Source organism: Scyliorhinus torazame, chromosome 14 (genome assembly GCF_047496885.1).
Source record: "Scyliorhinus torazame isolate Kashiwa2021f chromosome 14, sScyTor2.1, whole genome shotgun sequence".
Taxonomy (NCBI): Eukaryota; Metazoa; Chordata; class Chondrichthyes; order Carcharhiniformes; family Scyliorhinidae; genus Scyliorhinus; species Scyliorhinus torazame.
In genome coordinates this window covers 125,263,089-125,282,470 of record NC_092720.1, presented here as the reverse complement: position 1 = coordinate 125,282,470, position 19,382 = coordinate 125,263,089, and the positions used below count along the sequence as shown (strand labels likewise).

General features: G+C 46.1%; 1 protein-coding gene across 32 annotated transcripts in view; it reads left to right on the top strand.

Annotated features, from left to right (window-relative positions):
- The window catches only part of kif1aa (kinesin family member 1Aa), a 511,250-nt gene that overhangs the window by 369,813 nt on the left and 122,055 nt on the right, over positions 1–19,382 (top strand). For 19 of the 32 annotated variants that reach the window (XM_072474807.1, XM_072474796.1, XM_072474800.1 and 16 more), the window contains one exon: positions 4,486–4,512. The exons of the other annotated variants lie outside the window; for them this stretch is intronic. In XM_072474807.1, the coding sequence (XP_072330908.1) occupies positions 4,486–4,512 (27 nt within the window). The remainder of the gene's footprint in view (positions 1–4,485; positions 4,513–19,382) is intronic. 32 annotated transcript variants of the gene reach the window in all.

Below are 19,382 nucleotides of genomic sequence, written 5' to 3'. Positions count from 1 at the left end.
CAGACACTGTCCTTTCACACTCTGGGACTGGGTGGGACAGTGGGTCAGACACTGTCCTTTCACACTCTGGGTCTGGGTGGGACAGTGGGTCGGACACTGTCCTTTCACACTCTGGGACTGGGTGGGACAGTGGGTCACACACTGTCCTTTCTCACTCTGGGACTGGGTGGGACAGTGGGTCAGACACTGTCCTTTCACACTCTGGGTCTGGGTGGGACAGTGGGTCGGACACTGTCCTTTCACACTCTGGGACTGGGTGGGACAGTGGGTCACACACAGTCCTTTCTCACTCTGGGACTGGGTGGGACAGTGGGTCAGACACTGTCCTTTCACACTCTGGGACTGGGTGGGACAGTGGGTCAGACACTGTCCTTTCACACTCTGGGTCTGGGTGGGACAGTGGGTCGGACACTGTCCTTTCACACTCTGGGACTGGGTGGGACAGTGGGTCAGACACTGTCCTTTCACACTCTGGGACTGGGTGGGACAGTGGGTCAGACACTGTCCTTTCACACTCTGGGACTGGGTGGGACAGTGGGTCAGAAACTGTCCTTTCTCACTCTGGGACTGGGTGGGACAGTGGGTCAGACACTGTCCTTTCACACTCTGGGACTGGGTGGGACAGTGGGTCAGACACTGTCCTTTCACACTCTGGGACTGGGTGGGACAGTGGGTCAGACACTGTCCTTTCACACTCTGGGACTGGGTGGGACAGTGGGTCCGACACTGTCCTTTCACACTCTGGGACTGGGTGGGACAGTGGGACAGACACCGTCCTTTCACACTCTGGGACTGGGTGGGACAGTGGGTCAGACACTGTCCTTTCACACTCTGGGACTGGGTGGGACAGTGGGTCAGACACTGTCCTTTCACACTCTGGGACTGGGTGGGACAGTGGGTCAGACACTGTCCTTTCACACTCTGGGACTGGGTGGGACAGTGGGTCAGACACTGTCCTTTCACACTCTGGGACTGGGTGGGACAGTGGGTCAGACACTGTCCTTTCACACTCTGGGACTGGGTGGGACAGTGGGTCAGACACTGTCCTTTCACACAGTGGGACTGGGTGGGACAGTGGGTCACACACTGTCCTTTTACACTCTGGGTCTGGGTGGGACAGTGGGTCACACACTGTCCTTTCACACTCTGGGACTGGGTGGGACAGTGGGTGAGACACTGTCCTTTCACACTCCGGGACTGGGTGGGACAGTGGGTGAGACACTGTCCTTTCACACTCTGGGACTGGGTGGGACAGTGGGTGAGACACTGTCCTTTCACCCTCTGGGACTGGGTGGGACAGTGGGTTAGACACTGTGCTTTCACACTCTGGGACTGGGTGGGACAGTGGGTCAGACACTGTCCTTTCACACTCTGGGACTGGGTGGGACAGTGGGTCAGACACTGTCCTTTCACAGTCTGGGACTGGGTAGGGCAGTTTCTTAAACCTGCTGTAGATACCTCGGTTCTGTTACTGATGGTGATGCTGAAGGACAGGGCAGAATGGGTTGTGGGGGGAGAACGGGCTCCCTGGATGACTTGCTGACATTAACTGCAGGATCCCTTTTCAAAGTTTTCACAAGGTTTCCCGCTCAACACAAGCCTGACTGTCCGGCTTGTCTGCTTGTCTGCTGGGCAGAAACACTTCTACAAGGTTGCAGCTGGGGACCAGAGATGAGAAAGCGAATGGGTTGAGTGATCACAAAGTGGTGGAGCCTTTGGTCTGGGTGTACAACATGGTCAGTGAGAGCATAGATATTACTTAGTGAAAAAGGTATGGTGGAGGGTAGGAGAGTGCTCAAGTGGGAAGGATCATGTTCAGAGGGAGAGATTGTGTCTAGATTTGTGGGAGAGAGACTATGTTTGGGTTGAGAGGGTGGAGAGGTCATTTTTAGCGAGAGATTTGGGCTTGGGGGAATTGTGGTTGGATGGAAGAATGTGGAGATGGGGGTTGGTGGATGTTGATGGATTGCTGATGGTATTGATAAGAGCAATTTGCCCGTTGGTCAGTGATGGGAAAACACTGCTGCTAGTCTTAGCCCACAAGCAGTGCTGTAAAGGCATTTCTGGATCACTTCTTGTCTGAGATCCAGGTAACACAGCTGAAATAGATCTCAAAGTAACTGTAAGACTAGAGAAATGGGGAGAATTAAATTGGAGAAGAAGTGTGATGCATTAACTGTTGAATGGTTTATTTAATCGGCCAAGGTCTTTCTGGAGGCAATTGAATTATCTGTTCTTGTAACCCATTCTGGTACATATAAGAATTTGGCTTGTAACAAAGGATAACCATACATAACAATAAAGTTGATTGGTTTGGTTTGTGTGAGAGAAAGTATGGATGTGAGTTGAGTGTTTTTGAATGAATATGAAAGAATGCATGTTTATGTGTGATGGAGCATGCATGTGTGTGTGTGTGTGTGTGTGTGTGTGTGTGTGAAGATGAATGAGCCTGTGTATAAGTGTGCACAAATATGGGTGACTCTCTGTAGGTAAGAAAAAGGGCCAGACTTTCCAATTTCCGCATGTTCATATCCTGGAGAAACCCTCGAAGATGTACTGGGGATCCCTCAGAAGTCTCAATGCACTAAATGTCCACGAACCCCCATCTCTACACTCTTCCATCCAACCACAATTTCCCCAGGCTATAATCTCTCGCTAAAAATTCAGTGGACAATTCCCCTCCGAAACTCTGAATTAGAGTCTAGACTTCGAATGGGTCACTTACCAGAAGACAAGTTAGAAGGATTAAATCTAGATCTAACCCGTGTGCAACAATGCTTCTGACATCCCCCTCAACAACCCTCAGTCACCCAACAGGTCCCTACTGGAATCCTCGACAACACCCCAACCTCTGACTATAACCCCACCCCACCCTTGACTAGCCCACTTCACTACCCGAACACCTTACCAACCAGTCGACTAACCTCCGATCACCTGACTATCCCAACCCACCTAACCCCCTCACCCATTTAGCTGCCACCCTACCCCCTCACCGACCTGCTACCCTATCCCCTCGCCTATGTACCTACCACTCTACCGCTTTGCTCACTTACTTGCCACCCCCACTCACCGACGTACCTGCCACTCTACCACCACACCTCCACTCTACCTGTAATCCAGTACCTTCTTTTCATAGCATCTCAAAGTGGCTCTGGGACATTTAAATTTACCGGAATATGACAGCTTGTCTAGTGGAAAAGGCTGTGATTTGGCTTTCCCCAATAATCCTGCATTATGAGGAAGGGCTCCCAGTGCAGGTAGGCTCCGAATTTCTGAAGAGGCCCGGTTCGGAAGGCCAGGCGAGAAATATGGAGCTCCAGTGCAAGGTATGAAAATAGGAGCGAGGTGGCAGTCCGACAGTGACTGCCACTCGTTGGAAGATTTGGCCCCGACCGTTCTTGAACATGAATGTGTTTAAGAGAGCACATGCGTATGAACATGAGATTGTGTGCGTAACTTGTGAGAATGTGTGCATGCGGCATTGATTGTTTTTCTAGTATTAGCTGCTGCTAGTGCAATAAAAAGCCGAATGGTCAAAATCACCTCCTGCTTCATCCCTGTTACATGCAAACTATGGACTTTATTCTTGCTGCAGACATAGAAGGTCACTAAATGCCTCAAAATGACTGAAGCATCCGTAAATAAATCGACCGTGTAGACCTCCAGCAGAATGGATGCTTGAGAAAATATTCTGCCCAGTGGGAGTTAACAAGCAGACAACTTTGCCCATTTCTGAGCATACTGCTGGCTGGCAGTGTTAAGCAAATACCAGGCAGAGTTAGGCAATAATGTACCCAGGAAATGGCTGCCAAAGCTAAACAGAACTTTAGCTGTGATTGGTCAGGCACGACAGTTGTTTTCCCACTGCGTAGCAGCTTTTGAGTCATGTATCCGGGTTTCTATAAAGCACAATAATATGGACCATAAATCCGATTATTAGAAGCCCATTACTTCTGTGTCTCATGGAGAGCAGAAATCAGTCCTTAATCTTTATCAGCCATCTCCCACTAGGATGGAGAAAATGGTTAACTCATTGTTGTGCATGTCTAAACTTTTCAATCCCGCTCCCATGCTCCAGCTCTGATCTAACTTCACCATAAATATAGATTTTGTCATCAGCTGCCAGATTCTGTGATTGAGGCTAAGATCTGCTTGAGTGCTGGAGAAAAAGGCACAATGCGGCCTAGCATTTAGGCTTCACCGACCCATTCCGAATCATTTACCATGTATTCGCAATTTGTCAGAACATCAAAAATATTGCTTCAAAAAAAGACAAGGCACTTTAATTGTTATGTAAGATGGTCTCACACGAAGCTGCCTATTGAATATTAGTGACCTTCTATCTCGTAGAACATAGCTTTGCTGAGTCATTGTGCTCAGGGTCTGCTGAAGCGCAAAGCCTCTGTGCTTTGCATTATGATGTTACCATCACCTTCGATACTTTATTGAGTCTACTAACAAGGTATTGTTTTTGTGTTTTTGCAGGCAATTTCTTGATTCGGATATGCCTAGGTATTTTTTTGTTTCAAATCCTTAAAACATTTATTTCTCAACAGTTTTCAGGCATCGAAATCCCATCGAAACCTTTGCTTTTCTTAACCTTCATTTATTTGGATTGTTTGTTTCCTTTCACTTTTGCTCTTTCCACCACATTCTGCAAAGACCTGCCAGACATTGCCAGCCCAATTTGGTTTGAAACCCGATTCCATTATTTCTGAGGAAGCCAAAGGCTGCATGTTGCGCTGCGTTGGCTGTGATAAATGGGCTGACATGTCGCTAAGGACTTGGACAGGGGTGGGGTGGGTGGAGGGGTCCGGGGAAGCTTTTCCGCTGCTACTTCATTTTGTAAAGCTTTTTTTGGGCAGGAGGGTGTGGGAGATCAGTGCGTGTGTGTAAAATGTTGCACTGTCTATCCTTTCTATTGCAGTACACTTCACTCTGCCAATGGGGTGAAAACCTGGAATCTGTCGTGTTGTACTGAAGGCCTTATGCCACTGCAAGGTGTTTGATGTGCCTATAAAATGGACTACCTTGAGCTGTGAAGTATCATTACAACTGATTGTGCGCCATTCAAAGACCCTTAGTCAGCAATGCATTTGGGGCAGTGGAGATCTAAACAGAAATAATGCATGACTTCAACAATCATGGTTGCCTTGCCTATCAGCTAGTTGTTCAGTGGAAAGCCTATATTAACCACTTAGCGGCCACAAATAATGGATAGACTCTAAGCTGTGTTTGGTCATTTGTTGACTATGACAGCCCCAACACTATCTAATTAATTTGCATGTGGGATCTAAACAAAGCAAACCTTTCCCCTTTACGTAATTGTCGGAGTTCTTGTTTATTCACCAGTGTAAGGGTATTTGCTTTGTCACAGATTATTAAGAAGAGTATGGTTGGGCAGCACGGTGGCGCAGTGGGTTAGCCCTGCAGCCTCAAGGCGCCGAGGTCCTAGGTTCGATCCCGGTTCTGGGTCACTGTCCGTGTGGAGTTTGCACATTCTCCCCGTGTTTGCGTGGGTTTCGCCTCCACAACCCAAAGATGTGCAGAGTAGGTGGATTTGGGCAGCACGGTAGCATTGTGGCTAGCACAATTGCTTCACAGCTCCAGGGTCCTAGGTTCGATTCCGGCTTGGGTCACTGTCTGTGCGGAGTATGCACATCCTCCCCGTGTGTGCGTGGGTTTCCTCCGGGTGCTCCGGTTTCCTCCCACAGTCCAAAGATGTGCAGGTTAGGTGGATTGGCCATGATAAATTGCCCTTAGTGTCCAAAATTGGCCTTAGTGTTGGGTGGGGTTACTGGGTTATGGGGATAGGGCGGAGGTGTTGACCTTGGGTAGGGTGCTCTTTCCAAGAGCCGGTGCAGATTCGATGGGCCGAATGGCCTCCGTCTGCACTGTAAATTCTATGATAATCTATGATTGGCTACACTAAATTGCCCTTTAACAGGAAAAAATAAATTGGGTACTCTAAATTTATTTTTTTTAAAAGAAGAGTATGGTTTATTCGCTGCTAACTATGGGGTTCTTGATTATTAAACAGGGTGAAGTTATTAATTTGTGTAACTGTATGGAGATGACTCTAATTCAGCAGGGTAAGACTTATTTGTTGCATAACTTTATGAAATTGCCATTTATTCAGCAGGGTTAGGGTGCCCCACTATATCTGCATAGGTCCCATTAATGTGGGTAAGGGCTTCTTGCCGAAACTGTGCAGGGTAAGTGTTTCTCATTGTATCTATATGGAGTTCCTGTTAATTCAGCAGCGTAAGGGTTTCTCACTATCTGTATGGAGTTGCTGTTAATTCAGCAGGGTAAGTGTTTCTCACGATCTGTGTGGTGTTCCTGTTAATTCAGCAGGGTAAGGGTTTCACACAATCTGTGTGGCGTTCCTGTTACTTCAGCAGGGTAAGGGTTTCTCACTATCTGTGTGGGTTGCTGTTAATTCAGCAGGGTAAGGGTTTCTCACTATCTGTGTGGTGTTCCTGTTAATTCAGCAGGATAAGGGATTATCACTATCTGGAAGGAGTTCCTGTTAATTCAGCAGGGTAAGGGTTTATCACTATCTGTGTGGTGTTCCTGTTAATTCAGCAGGGTAAGGGTTTCTCACTATCTCTGTGGTGTTCCTGTTAATTCAGCAGGGTAAAGGTTTCTCACTATCTGTGTGGCGTTCCTGTTAATTCAGCAGGGTAAGGGTTTCTCACTATCTGTGTGGCGTTCCTGTTAATTCAGCAGGGTAAGGGTTTCTCACTAACTGTGTCGGTTGCTGTTAATTCAGCAGGGTAAGGGTTTCTCACTATCTGTGTGGTGTTCCTGTTAATTCAGCAGGGTAAGGGTTTCTCACTATCTGTGTGGGTTGCTGTTAATTCAGCAGGGTAAGGGTTTATCACTATCTGGAAGGAGTTCCTGTTAATTCAGCAGGGTAAGGGTTTCTCACTATCTGTGTGGGTTGCTGTTAATTCAGCAGGGTAAGGGTTTCTCACTATCTGTGTGGTGTTCCTGTTAATTCAGCAGGATAAGGGTTTATCACTATCTGGAAGGAGTTCCTGTTAATTCAGCGGGGTAAGGGTTTATCACTATCTGTGTGGTGTTCCTGTTAATTCAGCAGGGTAAGGGTTTCTCACTATCTGTGTGGGTTGCTGGTAATTCAGCAGGGTAAGGGTTTCTCACTATCTGTGTGGTGTTCCTGTTAATTCAGCAGGGTAAGGGTTTCTCACTATCTGTGTGGGTTGCTGTTAATTCAGCAGGGTAAGGGTTTCTCACTATCTGTGTGGTGTTCCTGTTAATTCAGCAGGATAAGGGATTATCACTATCTGGAAGGAGTTCCTGTTAATTCAGCGGGGATACGGTTTATCACTATCTGTGTGGTGTTCCTGTTAATTCAGCAGGGTAAGGGTTTCTCACTACCTGGAAGGAGTTCCTGTTAATTCAGCAGGGTGAGGGTTTCTCACTATCTGTGTGGGTTGCTGTTAATTCAGCAGGGTAAGGGTTTATCACTATCTGTGTGGCGTTCCTGTTAATTCAGCAGGGTAAGGGTTTCTCATTATCTGTGGAGTTCCTGTTAATTCAGCAGGGTAAGGGTTTCTCACTATCTGTGTGGTGTTCCTGTTAATTCAGCAGGGTAAGGGTTTCACTGTCTGTGTGGAGTTCCTGTTAATTCAGCAGGGTAAGGGTTTCTCATTATCTGTGTGGAGTTCCTGTTAATTCAGCAGGGTAAGGGTTTCTCACTGTCTGTGTGGAGTTCCTGTTAATTCAGCAGTGTAAGGGTTTCTCATTATCTGTGTGGAGTTCCTGTTAATTCAGCAGGGTAAGGGTTTCTCACTATCTGTGTGGCGTTCCTGTTAATTCTGTAGGGTAAGGGTTTCTCACTATCTGTGTGGGTTGCTGTTAATTCTGTAGGGTAAGGGTTTCTCACTATCTGTGTGGGTTGCTGTTAATTCAGCAGTGTAAGGGTTTCTCACTATCTCTGTGGCGTTCCTGTTAATTCAGCAGGGTAAGGGTTTCTCACTATCTGTGTGGAGTTCCTGTTAATTCAGCAGGGTAAGGGTTTCTCACTATCTGTGTGGCGCTCCTGTTAATTCAGCAGGGTAAGGGTTTCTCACTATCTGTGTGGCGTTCCTGTTAATTCAGCAGGATAAGTGTTTCTCACTATCTGTGTGGTGTTGCTGTTAATTCAGCAGGGTAAGGGTTTCTCACTATCTGTGTGGCGTTCCTGTTAATTCAGCAGGGTAAGGGTTTCTCACTATCTGTGTGGGTTGCTGTTAATTCAGCAGGGTAAGGGTTTCTCACTATCTGTGTGGCGTTCCTGTTAATTCAGCAGGATAAGTGTTTCTCACTATCTGTGTGGTGTTGCTGTTAATTCAGCAGGGTAAGGGTTTCTCACTATCTGTGTGGTGTTCCTGTTAATTCAGCAGGGTAAGGGTTTCTCACTATCTGTGTGGCGTTCCTGTTAATTCAGCAGGGTAAGGGTTTCTCACTATCTGTGTGGAGTTCCTGTTAATTCAGCAGGGTAAGGGTTTCTCACTATCTGTGTGGCGCTCCTGTTAATTCAGCAGGGTAAGGGTTTCTCACTATCTGTGTGGCGTTCCTGTTAATTCAGCAGGATAAGTGTTTCTCACTATCTGTGTGGTGTTGCTGTTAATTCAGCAGGGTAAGGGTTTCTCACTATCTGTGTGGCGTTCCTGTTAATTCAGCAGGGTAAGGGTTTCTCACTATCTGTGTGGTGTTCCTGTTAATTCAGCAGGGTAAGGGTTTCTCACTATCTGTGTGGTGTTCCTGTTAATTCAGCATGGTAAGGGTTTCTCACTGTCTGTGTGGAGTTCCTGTTAATTCAGCAGGGTAAGGGTTTCTCACTATCTGTGTGGTGTTCCTGTTAATTCAGCAGGGTAAGGGTTTCTCTCTATCTCTGTGGTGTTCCTGTTAATTCAGCAGGGTAAGGGTTTCTCACTATCTGTGTGGCGTTCCTGTTAATTCAGCAGGGTAAGGGTTTCTCAATATCTGTGTGGTGTTCCTGTTAATTCAGCAGGGTAAGGGTTTCTCACTATCTGTGTGGCGTTCCTGTTAATTCAGCAGGGTAAGGGTTTCTCACTATCTGTGTGGGTTGCTGTTAATTCAGCAGGGTAAGGGTTTCTCACTATCTGTGTGGTGTTCCTGTTAATTCGGCAGGGTAAGGGTTTCTCACTATCTGTGTGGCCTTCCTGTTAATTCAGCAGGGTAAGGGTTTCTCACTATCTCTGTGGGTTGCTGTTAATTCAACAGGGTAAGGGTTTATCACTATCTGTGTGGTGTTCCTGTTAATTCAGCAGGGTAAGGGTTTCTCACTATCTGTGTTGCGTTCCTGTTAGTTCAGCAGGGTAGGGGTTTCTCACTGTCTGTCAGGGTTGCTGTTAATTCAGCAGGGTAAGGGTTTCTCACTATCTCTGTGGCGTTCCTGTTAATTCAGCAGGGTAGGGGTTTCTCACTGTCTGTGTGGGTTGCTGTTAATTCAGCAGGGTAAGGGTTTCTCCTATCTGTGTGGGTTGCTGTTAATTCGGCAGGGTAAGGGTTTCTCACTATCTGTGTGGCGTTCCTGTTAATTCAGCAGGGTAAGGGTTTCTCACTATCTGTGTGGGTTGCTGTTAATTCAGCAGGGCAAGGGTTTCTCATTGTCTCTGTGGTGTTCCTGTTAATTCAGCAGGGTAAGGGTTTCTCACTATCTGTGTGGCGTTCCAGTTAATTCAGCAGGGTAAGGGTTTCTCACTATCTCTGTGGTGTTCCTGTTAATTCAGCAGGGTAAGGGTTTCTCATTATCTGTGTGGAGTTCCTGTTAATTCAGCAGGGTAAGGGTTTCTCACTATCTGTGTGGCGTTCCTGTTAATTCAGCAGGGTAAGGGTTTCTCACTGTCTGTGTGGGGTTCCTGTTAATTCAGCAGCGTAAGGGTTTCTCATTATCTGTGTGGAGTTCCTGTTAATTCAGCAGCGTAAGGGTTTCTCATTATCTGTGTGGAGTTCCTGTTAATTCAGCAGGGTAAGGGATTCTCACTATCTGTGTGTCGTTCCTGTTAATTCAGCAGGATAAGGATTTCTCACTATCTGTGTGGGTTGCTGTTAATTCAGCAGGGTAAGGGTTTCTCACTATCTGTGTGGGTTGCTGTTAATTCAGCAGGGTAAGGGTTTCTCACTATCTGTGTGGGTTGCTGTTAATTCAGCAGAGTAAGGGTTTCTCACTATCTGTGTGGCGTTCCTGTTAATTCAGCAGGGTAAGGGTTTCTCACTATCTGTGTGGTGTTCCTGTTAATTCAGCAGGGTAAGGGTTTCTCACTATCTCTGTGGTGTTCCTGTTAATTCAGCAGGGTAAGGGTTTCTCACGATCTGTGTGGTGTTCCTGTTAATTCAGCAGGGTAAGGGTTTCTCACTATTTCTGTGGTGTTCCTGTTAATTCAGCAGGGTAAGGGTTTCTCACTATCTCTGTGGGTTGCTGTTAATTCAGCAGGGTAAGGGTTTCTCACTATCTGTGTGGGTTGCTGTTAATTCAGCAGGGTAAGGGTTTCTCACTATCTGTGTGGTGTTCCTGTTAATTCAGCAGGATAAGGGTTTATCACTATCTGGAAGGAGTTCCTGTTAATTCAGCGGGGTAAGGGTTTATCACTATCTGTGTGGTGTTCCTGTTAATTCAGCAGGGTAAGGGTTTCTCACTATCTGTGTGGGTTGCTGGTAATTCAGCAGGGTAAGGGTTTCTCACTATCTGTGTGGTGTTCCTGTTAATTCAGCAGGGTAAGGGTTTCTCACTATCTGTGTGGGTTGCTGTTAATTCAGCAGGGTAAGGGTTTCTCACTATCTGTGTGGTGTTCCTGTTAATTCAGCAGGATAAGGGTTTATCACTATCTGGAAGGAGTTCCTGTTAATTCAGCGGGGTTACGGTTTATCACTATCTGTGTGGTGTTCCTGTTAATTCAGCAGGGTAAGGGTTTCTCACTACCTGGAAGGAGTTCCTGTTAATTCAGCAGGGTGAGGGTTTCTCACTATCTGTGTGGCGTTCCTGTTAATTCAGCAGGGTAAGGGTTTCTCACTATCTGTGTGGGTTGCTGTTAATTCAGCAGGGTAAGGGTTTCTCACTATCTGTGTGGTGTTCCTGTTAATTTGGCAGGGTAAGGGTTTCTCACTATCTGTGTGGCCTTCCTGTTAATTCAGCAGGGTAAGGGTTTCTCACTATCTCTGTGGGTTGCTGTTAATTCAACAGGGTAAGGGTTTATCACTATCTGTGTGGTGTTCCTGTTAATTCAGCAGGGTAAGGGTTTCTCACTATCTGTGTTGCGTTCCTGTTAATTCAGCAGGGTAAGGGTTTCTCACTATCTGTGTGGTGTACCTGTTAATTCAGCAGGGTAAGGGTTTCTCACTGTCTGTCTGGGTTGCTGTTAATTCAGCAGGGTAAGGGTTTCTCACTATCTCTGTGGCGTTCCTGTTAATTCAGCAGGGTAGGGGTTTCTCACTGTCTGTGTGGGTTGCTGTTAATTCAGCAGGGTAAGGGTTTCTCCTATCTGTGTGGGTTGCTGTTAATTCAGCAGGGTAAGGGTTTCTCACTATCTGTGTGGGTTGCTGTTAATTCAGCAGGGCAAGGGTTTCTCATTATCTCTGTGGTGTTCCTGTTAATTCAGCAGGGTAAGGGTTTCTCACTATCTGTGTGGCGTTCCTGTTAATTCAGCAGGGTAAGGGTTTCTCACTATCTCTGTGGTGTTCCTGTTAATTCAGCAGGGTAAGGGTTTCTCATTATCTGTGTGGAGTTCCTGTTAATTCAGCAGAGTAAGGGTTTCTCACTATCTGTGTGGCGTTCCTGTTAATTCAGCAGGGTAAGGGTTTCTCACTGTCTGTGTGGGGTTCCTGTTAATTCAGCAGCGTAAGGGTTTCTCATTATCTGTGTGGAGTTCCTGTTAATTCAGCAGCGTAAGGGGTTCTCATTATCTGTGTGGAGTTCCTGTTAATTCAGCAGGGTCAGGGTTTCTCACTATCTGTGTGTCGTTCCTGTTAATTCAGCAGGATAAGGATTTCTCACTATCTGTGTGGGTTGCTGTTAATTCAGCAGGGTAAGGGTTTATCACTATCTGTGTGGCGTTCCTGTTAATTCAGCAGGATAAGGGTTTCTCACTATCTGTGTGGCGCTCCTGTTCATTCAGCAGGGTAAGGGTTTCTCACTATCTGTGTGGCGTTCCTGTTAATTCAGCAGGATAAGTGTTTCTCACTATCTGTGTGGTGTTGCTGTCAATTCAGCAGGGTAAGGGTTTCTCACTATCTGTGTGGTGTTCCTGTTAATTCAGCAGGGTAAGGGTTTCTCGCTATCTGTGTGGCGTTCCTGTTAATTCAGCAGGGTAAGGGTTTCTCACTATCTGTGTGGTGTTCCTGTTAATTCAGCAGGGTCAGGGTTTCTCACTATCTCTGTGGTGTTCCTGTTAATTCAGCAGGGTAAGGGTTTCTCACGATCTGTGCGGTGTTCCTGTTAATTCAGCAGGGTAAGGGCTTCTCACTATTTCTGTGGTGTTCCTGTTAATTCAGCAGGGTAAGAGTTTCTCACTATCTGTGTGGTGTTGCTGTTAATTCAGCAGGGTAAGGGTTTCTCACTATCTCTGTGGGTTGCTGTTAATTCAGCAGGGTAAGGGTTTCTCACTATCTGTGTGGTGTTCCTGTTAATTCTGCAGGGTAAGGGTTTCTCACTATCTGTGTGGCGTTCCTGTTAATTCAGCAGGGTAAGGGTTTCTCACTATCTGTGTGGCGTACCTGTTAATTCAGCAGGGTAAGGGTTTATCACTATCTGTGTGGGTTGCTGTTAATTCAGCAGGGTAAGGGTTTCTCACTATCTGTGTGGGTTGCTGTTAATTCAGCAGGGCAAGGGTTTCTCAATATCTGTGTGGGTTGCTGTTAATTCAGCAGGGTAAGGGTTCTCACTATCTGTGTGGTGTTCCTGTTAATTCAGCAGGATAAGGGTTTATCACTATCTTGAAGGAGTTCCTGTTAATTCAGCGGGGTAAGGGTTTATCACTATCTGTGTGGTGTTCCTGTTAATTCAGCAGGGTAAGGGTTTCTCACTATCTGTGTGGGTTGCTGTTAATTCAGCAGGGTAAGGGTTTCTCACTATCTGTGTGGTGTTCCTGTTAATTCAGCAGGATAAGGGTTTATCACTATCTGGAAGGAGTTCCTGTTAATTCAGCGGGGTAAGGGTTTATCACTATCTGTGTGGTGTTCCTGTTAATTCTGCAGGGTAAGGGTTTCTCACTATCTGTGTGGCGTTCCTGTTAATTCAGCAGGATAAGGGTTTATCACTATCTGGAAGGAGTTCCTGTTAATTCAGCAGGGTAAGGGTTTCTCACTATCTGTGTGGGTTGCTGTCAATTCAGCAGGGTAAGGGTTTATCACTATCTGTGTGGCGTTCCTGTTAATTCAGCAGGGTAAGGGTTTCTCACTATCTCTGTGGTGTTCCTGTTAATTCAGCAGGGTAAGGGTTTCTCACTATCTGTGTGGTGTTGCTGTTAATTCAGCAGGGTAAGAGTTTCTCACTATCTCTGTGGTGTTCCTGTTCATTCAGCAGGGTAAGGGTTTCTCACTATCTGTATGGGTTGCTGTTAATTCAGCAGGGCAAGGGTTTATCACTATCTGTGTGGCTTTCCTGTTAATTCAGCAGGGTAAGGGTTTCTCACTATCTGTGTGGAGTTCCTTTTAATTCAGCTGGGTAAGGGTTTCTCACTATCTGTGTGGTGTTCCTGTTAATTCAGCAGGGTAAGGGTTTCTCACTATCTCTGTGGTGTTCCTGTTAATTCAGCAGTATAAGGGTTTCTCACTATCTGTGTGGCGTTCCTGTTAATTCAGCAGGGTAAGGGTTTCTCACTATCTGTGTGGGTTGCTGTTAATTCAGCAGGGTAAGGGTTTCTCACTATCTGTGTGGTGTTCCTGTTAATTCAGCATGGTAAGGGTTTCTCATTATCTGTGTGGCGTTCCTGTTAATTCAGCAGGGTAAGGGTTTCTCACTATCTGTGTGGGTTGCTGTTAATTCAGCAGGGTAAGGCTTTATCACTATCTGTGTGGCGTTCCTGTTAATTCAGCAGGGTAAGGGTTTCTCACTATCTCTGTGGTGTTCCTGTTAATTCAGCAGGGTAAGGGTTTCTCACTATCTGTGTGGGTTGCTGTTAATTCAGCAGGGTAAGGGTTTATCACTATCTGTGTGGCTTTCCTGTTAATTCAGCAGGGTAAGGGTTTCTCACTATCTGTGTGGAGTTCCTTTTAATTCAGCTGGGTAAGGGTTTCTCACTATCTGTGTGGTGTTCCTGTTAATTCAGCAGGGTAAGGGTTTCTCACTATCTCTGTGGCGTTCCTGTTAATTCAGCAGGGTAAGGGTTTCTCACTATCTGTGTGGAGTTCCTTTTAATTCAGCTGGGTAAGGGTTTCTCACTATCTCTGTGGCGTTCCTGTTAATTCAGCAGGGTAAGGGTTTCTCACTATCTCTGTGGCGTTCCTGTTAATTCAGCAGTGTAAGGGTGTCTCACTATCTGTGTGGGTTGCTGTTAATTCAGCAGGATAAGGGTTTCTCACTATCTGTGTGGTGCTCCTGTTAATTCAGCAGGGTAAGGGTTTCACACTATCTGTGTGGAGTTCCTGTTAATTCAGCAGGGTAAGGGTTTCTCACTATCTCTGTGGCGTTCCTGTTAATTCAGCAGCGTAAGGGTTTCTCACTATCTGTGTGGCGTTCCTGTTAATTCAGCAGGGTAAGGGTTTCTCACTATCTGTGTGGGTTGCTGTTAATTCAGCAGGATAAGGGTTTCTCACTATCTCTGTGGCGCTCCTGTTCATTCAGCAGGGTAAGGGTTTCTCACTATCTGTGTGGCGTTCCTGTTAATTCAGCAGGATAAGGGTTTCTCACTATCTGTGTGGTGTTGCTGTTAATTCAGCATGGTAAGGGTTTCTCACTATCTGTGTGGCGTTCCTGTTAATTCAGCAGGGTAAGGGTTTCTCACTATCTGTGTGGCGTTCCTGTTAATTCAGCAGGGTAAGGGTTTCTCACTATCTGTGTGGTGTTCCTGTTAATTCAGCAGGGTAAGGGTTTCTCACTATCTGTGTGGCGTTCCTGTTAATTCAGCAGGGTAAGGGTTTCTCACTATCTGTGTGGTGTTCCTGTTAATTCAGCAGGGTAAGGGTTTCTCACTATCTCTGTGGTGTTCCTGCTAATTCAGCAGGGTAAGGGTTTCTCACTATCTCTGTGGTGTTCCTGTTAATTCAGCAGGGTAAGGGTTTCTCACTATCTGTGTGGTGTTCCTGTTAATTCAGCAGGGTAAGGGTTTCTCACTATCTGTGTGGTGTTGCTGTTAATTCAGCAGGGCAAGGGTTTATCACTATCTGTGTGGCTTTCCTGTTAATTCAGCAGGGTAAGGGTTTCTCACTATCTGTGTGGAGTTCCTTTTAATTCAGCTGGGTAAGGGTTTCTCACTATCTGTGTGGTGTTCCTGTTAATTCAGCAGGGTAAGGGTTTCTCACTATCTGTGTGGTGTTCCTGTTAATTCAGCAGGGTAAGGGTTTCTCACTATCTGTGTGGCGTTCCTGTTAATTCAGCAGGGTAAGAGTTTCTCACTATCTCTGTGGTGTTCCTGTTAATTCAGCAGTATAAGGGTTTCTCACTATCTGTGTGGCGTTCCTGTTAATTCAGCAGGGTAAGGGTTTCTCACTATCTGTGTGGGTTGCTGTTAATTCAGCAGGGTAAGGGTTTCTCACTATCTCTGTGGTGTTCCTGTTCATTCAGCAGGGTAAGGGTTTCTCACTATCTGTATGGGTTGCTGTTAATTCAGCAGGGTAAGGGTTTATCACTATCTGTGTGGCTTTCCTGTTAATTCAGCAGGGTAAGGGTTTCTCACTATCTGTGTGGCGTTCCTGTTAATTCAGCTGGGTAAGGGTTTCTCACTATCTCTGTGGTGTTCCTGTTAATTCAGCAGGGTAAGGGTTTCTCACTATCTGTGTGGTGTTGCTGTTAATTCAGCAGGGTAAGAGTTTCTCACTATCTCTGTGGTGTTCCTGTTCATTCAGCAGGGTAAGGGTTTCTCACTATCTCTGTGGTGTTCCTGTTAATTCAGCAGGGTAAGGGTTTCTCACTATCTGTGTGGCGTTCCTGTTAATTCAGCTGGGTAAGGGTTTCTCACTATCTCTGTGGTGTTCCTGTTAATTCAGCAGGGTAAGGGTTTCTCACTATCTGTGTGGCGTTCCTGTTAATTCAGCAGGGTAAGGGTTTCTCACTATCTGTGTGGAGTTCCTTTTAATTCAGCTGGGTAAGGGTTTCTCACTATCTGTGTGGAGTTCCTTTTAATTCAGCTGGGTAAGGGTTTCTCACTATCTCTGTGGCGTTCCTGTTAATTCAGCAGGGTAAGGGTTTCTCACTATCTCTGTGGCGTTCCTGTTAATTCAGCAGTGTAAGGGTGTCTCACTATCTGTGTGGGTTGCTGTTAATTCAGCAGGAAAAGGGTTTCTCACTATCTGTGTGGTGCTCCTGTTAATTCAGCAGGGTAAGGGTTTCACACTATCTGTGTGGAGTTCCTGTTAATTCAGCAGGGTAAGGGTTTCTCACTATCTCTGTGGCGTTCCTGTTAATTCAGCAGGGTAAGGGTTTCTCACTATCTGTGTGGCGTTCCTGTTAATTCAGCAGGGTAAGGGTTTCTCACTATCTATGTGGGTTGCTGTTAATTCAGCAGGATAAGGGTTTCTCACTATCTGTGTGGCGCTTCTGTTCATTCAGCAGGGTAAGGGTTTCTCACTATCTGTGTGGCGTTCCTGTTAATTCAGCAGGATAAGGGTTTCTCACTATCTGTGTGGTGTTGCTGTTAATTCAGCAGGGTAAGGGTTTCTCACTATCTGTGTGGCGCTCCTGTTCATTCAGCAGGGTAAGGGTTTCTAACTATCTGTGTGGAGTTCCTTTTAATTCAGCTGGGTAAGGGTTTCTCACTATCTCTGTGGCGTTCCTGTTAATTCAGCAGGGTAAGGGTTTCTCACTATCTCTGTGGCGTTCCTGTTAATTCAGCAGTGTAAGGGTGTCTCACTATCTGTGTGGGTTGCTGTTAATTCAGCAGGATAAGGGTTTCTCACTATCTGTGTGGTGCTCCTGTTAATTCAGCAGGGTAAGGGTTTCACACTATCTGTGTGGAGTTCCTGTTAATTCAGCAGGGTAAGGGTTTCTCACTATCTCTGTGGCGTTCCTGTTAATTCAGCAGCGTAAGGGTTTCTCACTATCTGTGTGGCGTTCCTGTTAATTCAGCAGGGTAAGGGTTTCTCACTATCTGTGTGGGTTGCTGTTAATTCAGCAGGATAAGGGTTTCTCACTATCTCTGTGGCGCTCCTGTTCATTCAGCAGGGTAAGGGTTTCTCACTATCTATGTGGCGTTCCTGTTAATTCAGCAGGATAAGGGTTTCTCACTATCTGTGTGGTGTTGCTGTTAATTCAGCAGGGTAAGGGTTTCTCACTATCTGTGTGGTGTTCCTGTTAATTCAGCAGGGTAAGGGTTTCTCACTATCTGTGTGGCGTTCCTGTTAATTCAGCAGGGTAAGGGTTTCTCACTATCTGCGTGGTGTTCCTGTTAATTCAGCAGGGTAAGGGTTTCTCATTATCTCTGTGGTGTTCCTGCTAATTCAGCAGGGTAAGGGTTTCTCACTATCTGTGTGGTGTTCCTGTTAATTCAGCAGGGTAAGGGTTTCTCACTATCTCTGTGGTGTTCCTGTTAATTCAGCAGGGTAAGGGTTTCTCACTATCTGTGTGGTGTTGCTGTTAATTCAGCAGGGTAAGAGTTTCTCACTATCTCTGTGGTGTTCCTGTTCATTCAGCAGGGTAAGGGTTTCTCACTATCTGTATGGGTTGCTGTTAATTCAGCAGGGCAAGGGTTTATCACTATCTGTGTGGCTTTCCTGTTAATTCAGCAGGGTAAGGGTTTCTCACTATCTGTGTGGAGTTCCTTTTAATTCAGCTGGGTAAGGGTTTCTCACTATCTCTGTGGCGTTCCTGTTAATTCAGCAGGGTAAGGGTTTCTCACTATCTCTGTGGCGTTCCTGTTAATTCAGCAGTGTAAGGGTGTCTCACTATCTGTGTGGGTTGCTGTTAATTCAGCAGGAAAAGGGTTTCTCACTGTCTGTGTGGTGCTCCTGTTAATTCAGCAGGGTAAGGGTTTCACACTATCTGTGTGGAGTTCCTGTTAATTCAGCAGGGTAAGGGTTTCTCACTATCTCTGTGGCGTTCCTGTTAATTCAGCAGGGTAAGGGTTTCTCACTATCTGTGTGGCGTTCCTGTTAATTCAGCAGGGTAAGGGTTTCTCACTATCTATGTGGGTTGCTGTTAATTCAGCAGGATAAGGGTTTCTCACTATCTGTGTGGCGCTCCTGTTCATTCAGCAGGGTAAGGGTTTCTCACTATCTGTGTGGCGTTCCTGTTAATTCAGCAGGATAAGGGTTTCTCACTATCTGTGTGGTGTTGCTGTTAATTCAGCAGGGTAAGGGTTTCTCACTATCTGTGTGGCGCTCCTGTTCATTCAGCAGGGTAAGGGTTTCTCACTATCTGTGTGGCGTTCCTGTTAATTCAGCAGTATAAGGGTTTCTCACTATCTGTGTGGCGTTCCTGTTAATTCAGCAGGGTAAGGGTTTCTCACTATCTGTGCGGTGTTCCTGTTAATTCAGCAGGGTAAGGGTTTCTCACTATCTGTGTGGTGTTCCTGTTAATTCAGCAGGGTAAGGGTTTCTCACTATCTGTGTGGTGTTCCTGTTAATTCGGCAGGGTAAGGGTTTCTCACTATCTCTGTGGTGTTCCTGTTAATTCAGCAGGGTAAGGGTTTCTCACTATCTCTGTGGATTGCTGTTGATTCAGCAGGGTAAGGGTTTCTCACTATCTGTGTGGTGTTCCTGTTAATTCTGCAGGGTAAGGGTTTCTCACTATCTGTGTGGTGTTACTGCTAATTCAGCAGGGTAAGGGTTTCTCACTATCTCTGTGGGGTGCTGTTAATTCAACAGGGTAAGGGTTTATCACTATCTGTGTGGTGTTCCTGTTAATTCAGCAGGGTAAGGGTTTCTCACTATCTGTGTGGCGTTCCTGGTAATTCAGCAGGGTAAGGGTTTCTCACAATCTGTGTGGGTTGCTGTTAATTCAGCAGGTCAAGGGTTTCTCATTATCTCTGTGGTGTTCCTGTTAATTCAGCAGGGTAAGGGTTTCTCACTATCTGTGTGGCGTACCTGTTAATTCAGCAGGGTAAGGGTTTCTCACTATCTGTGTGGGTTGCTGTTAATTCAGCAAGTCAAGTGTTTCTCATTATCTCTGTGGTGTTCCTGTTAATTCAGCAGGGTAAGGGTTTCTCACTGTCTGTGTGGCGTTCCTGTTAATTCAGCAGGGTAAGGGTTTCTCACTATCT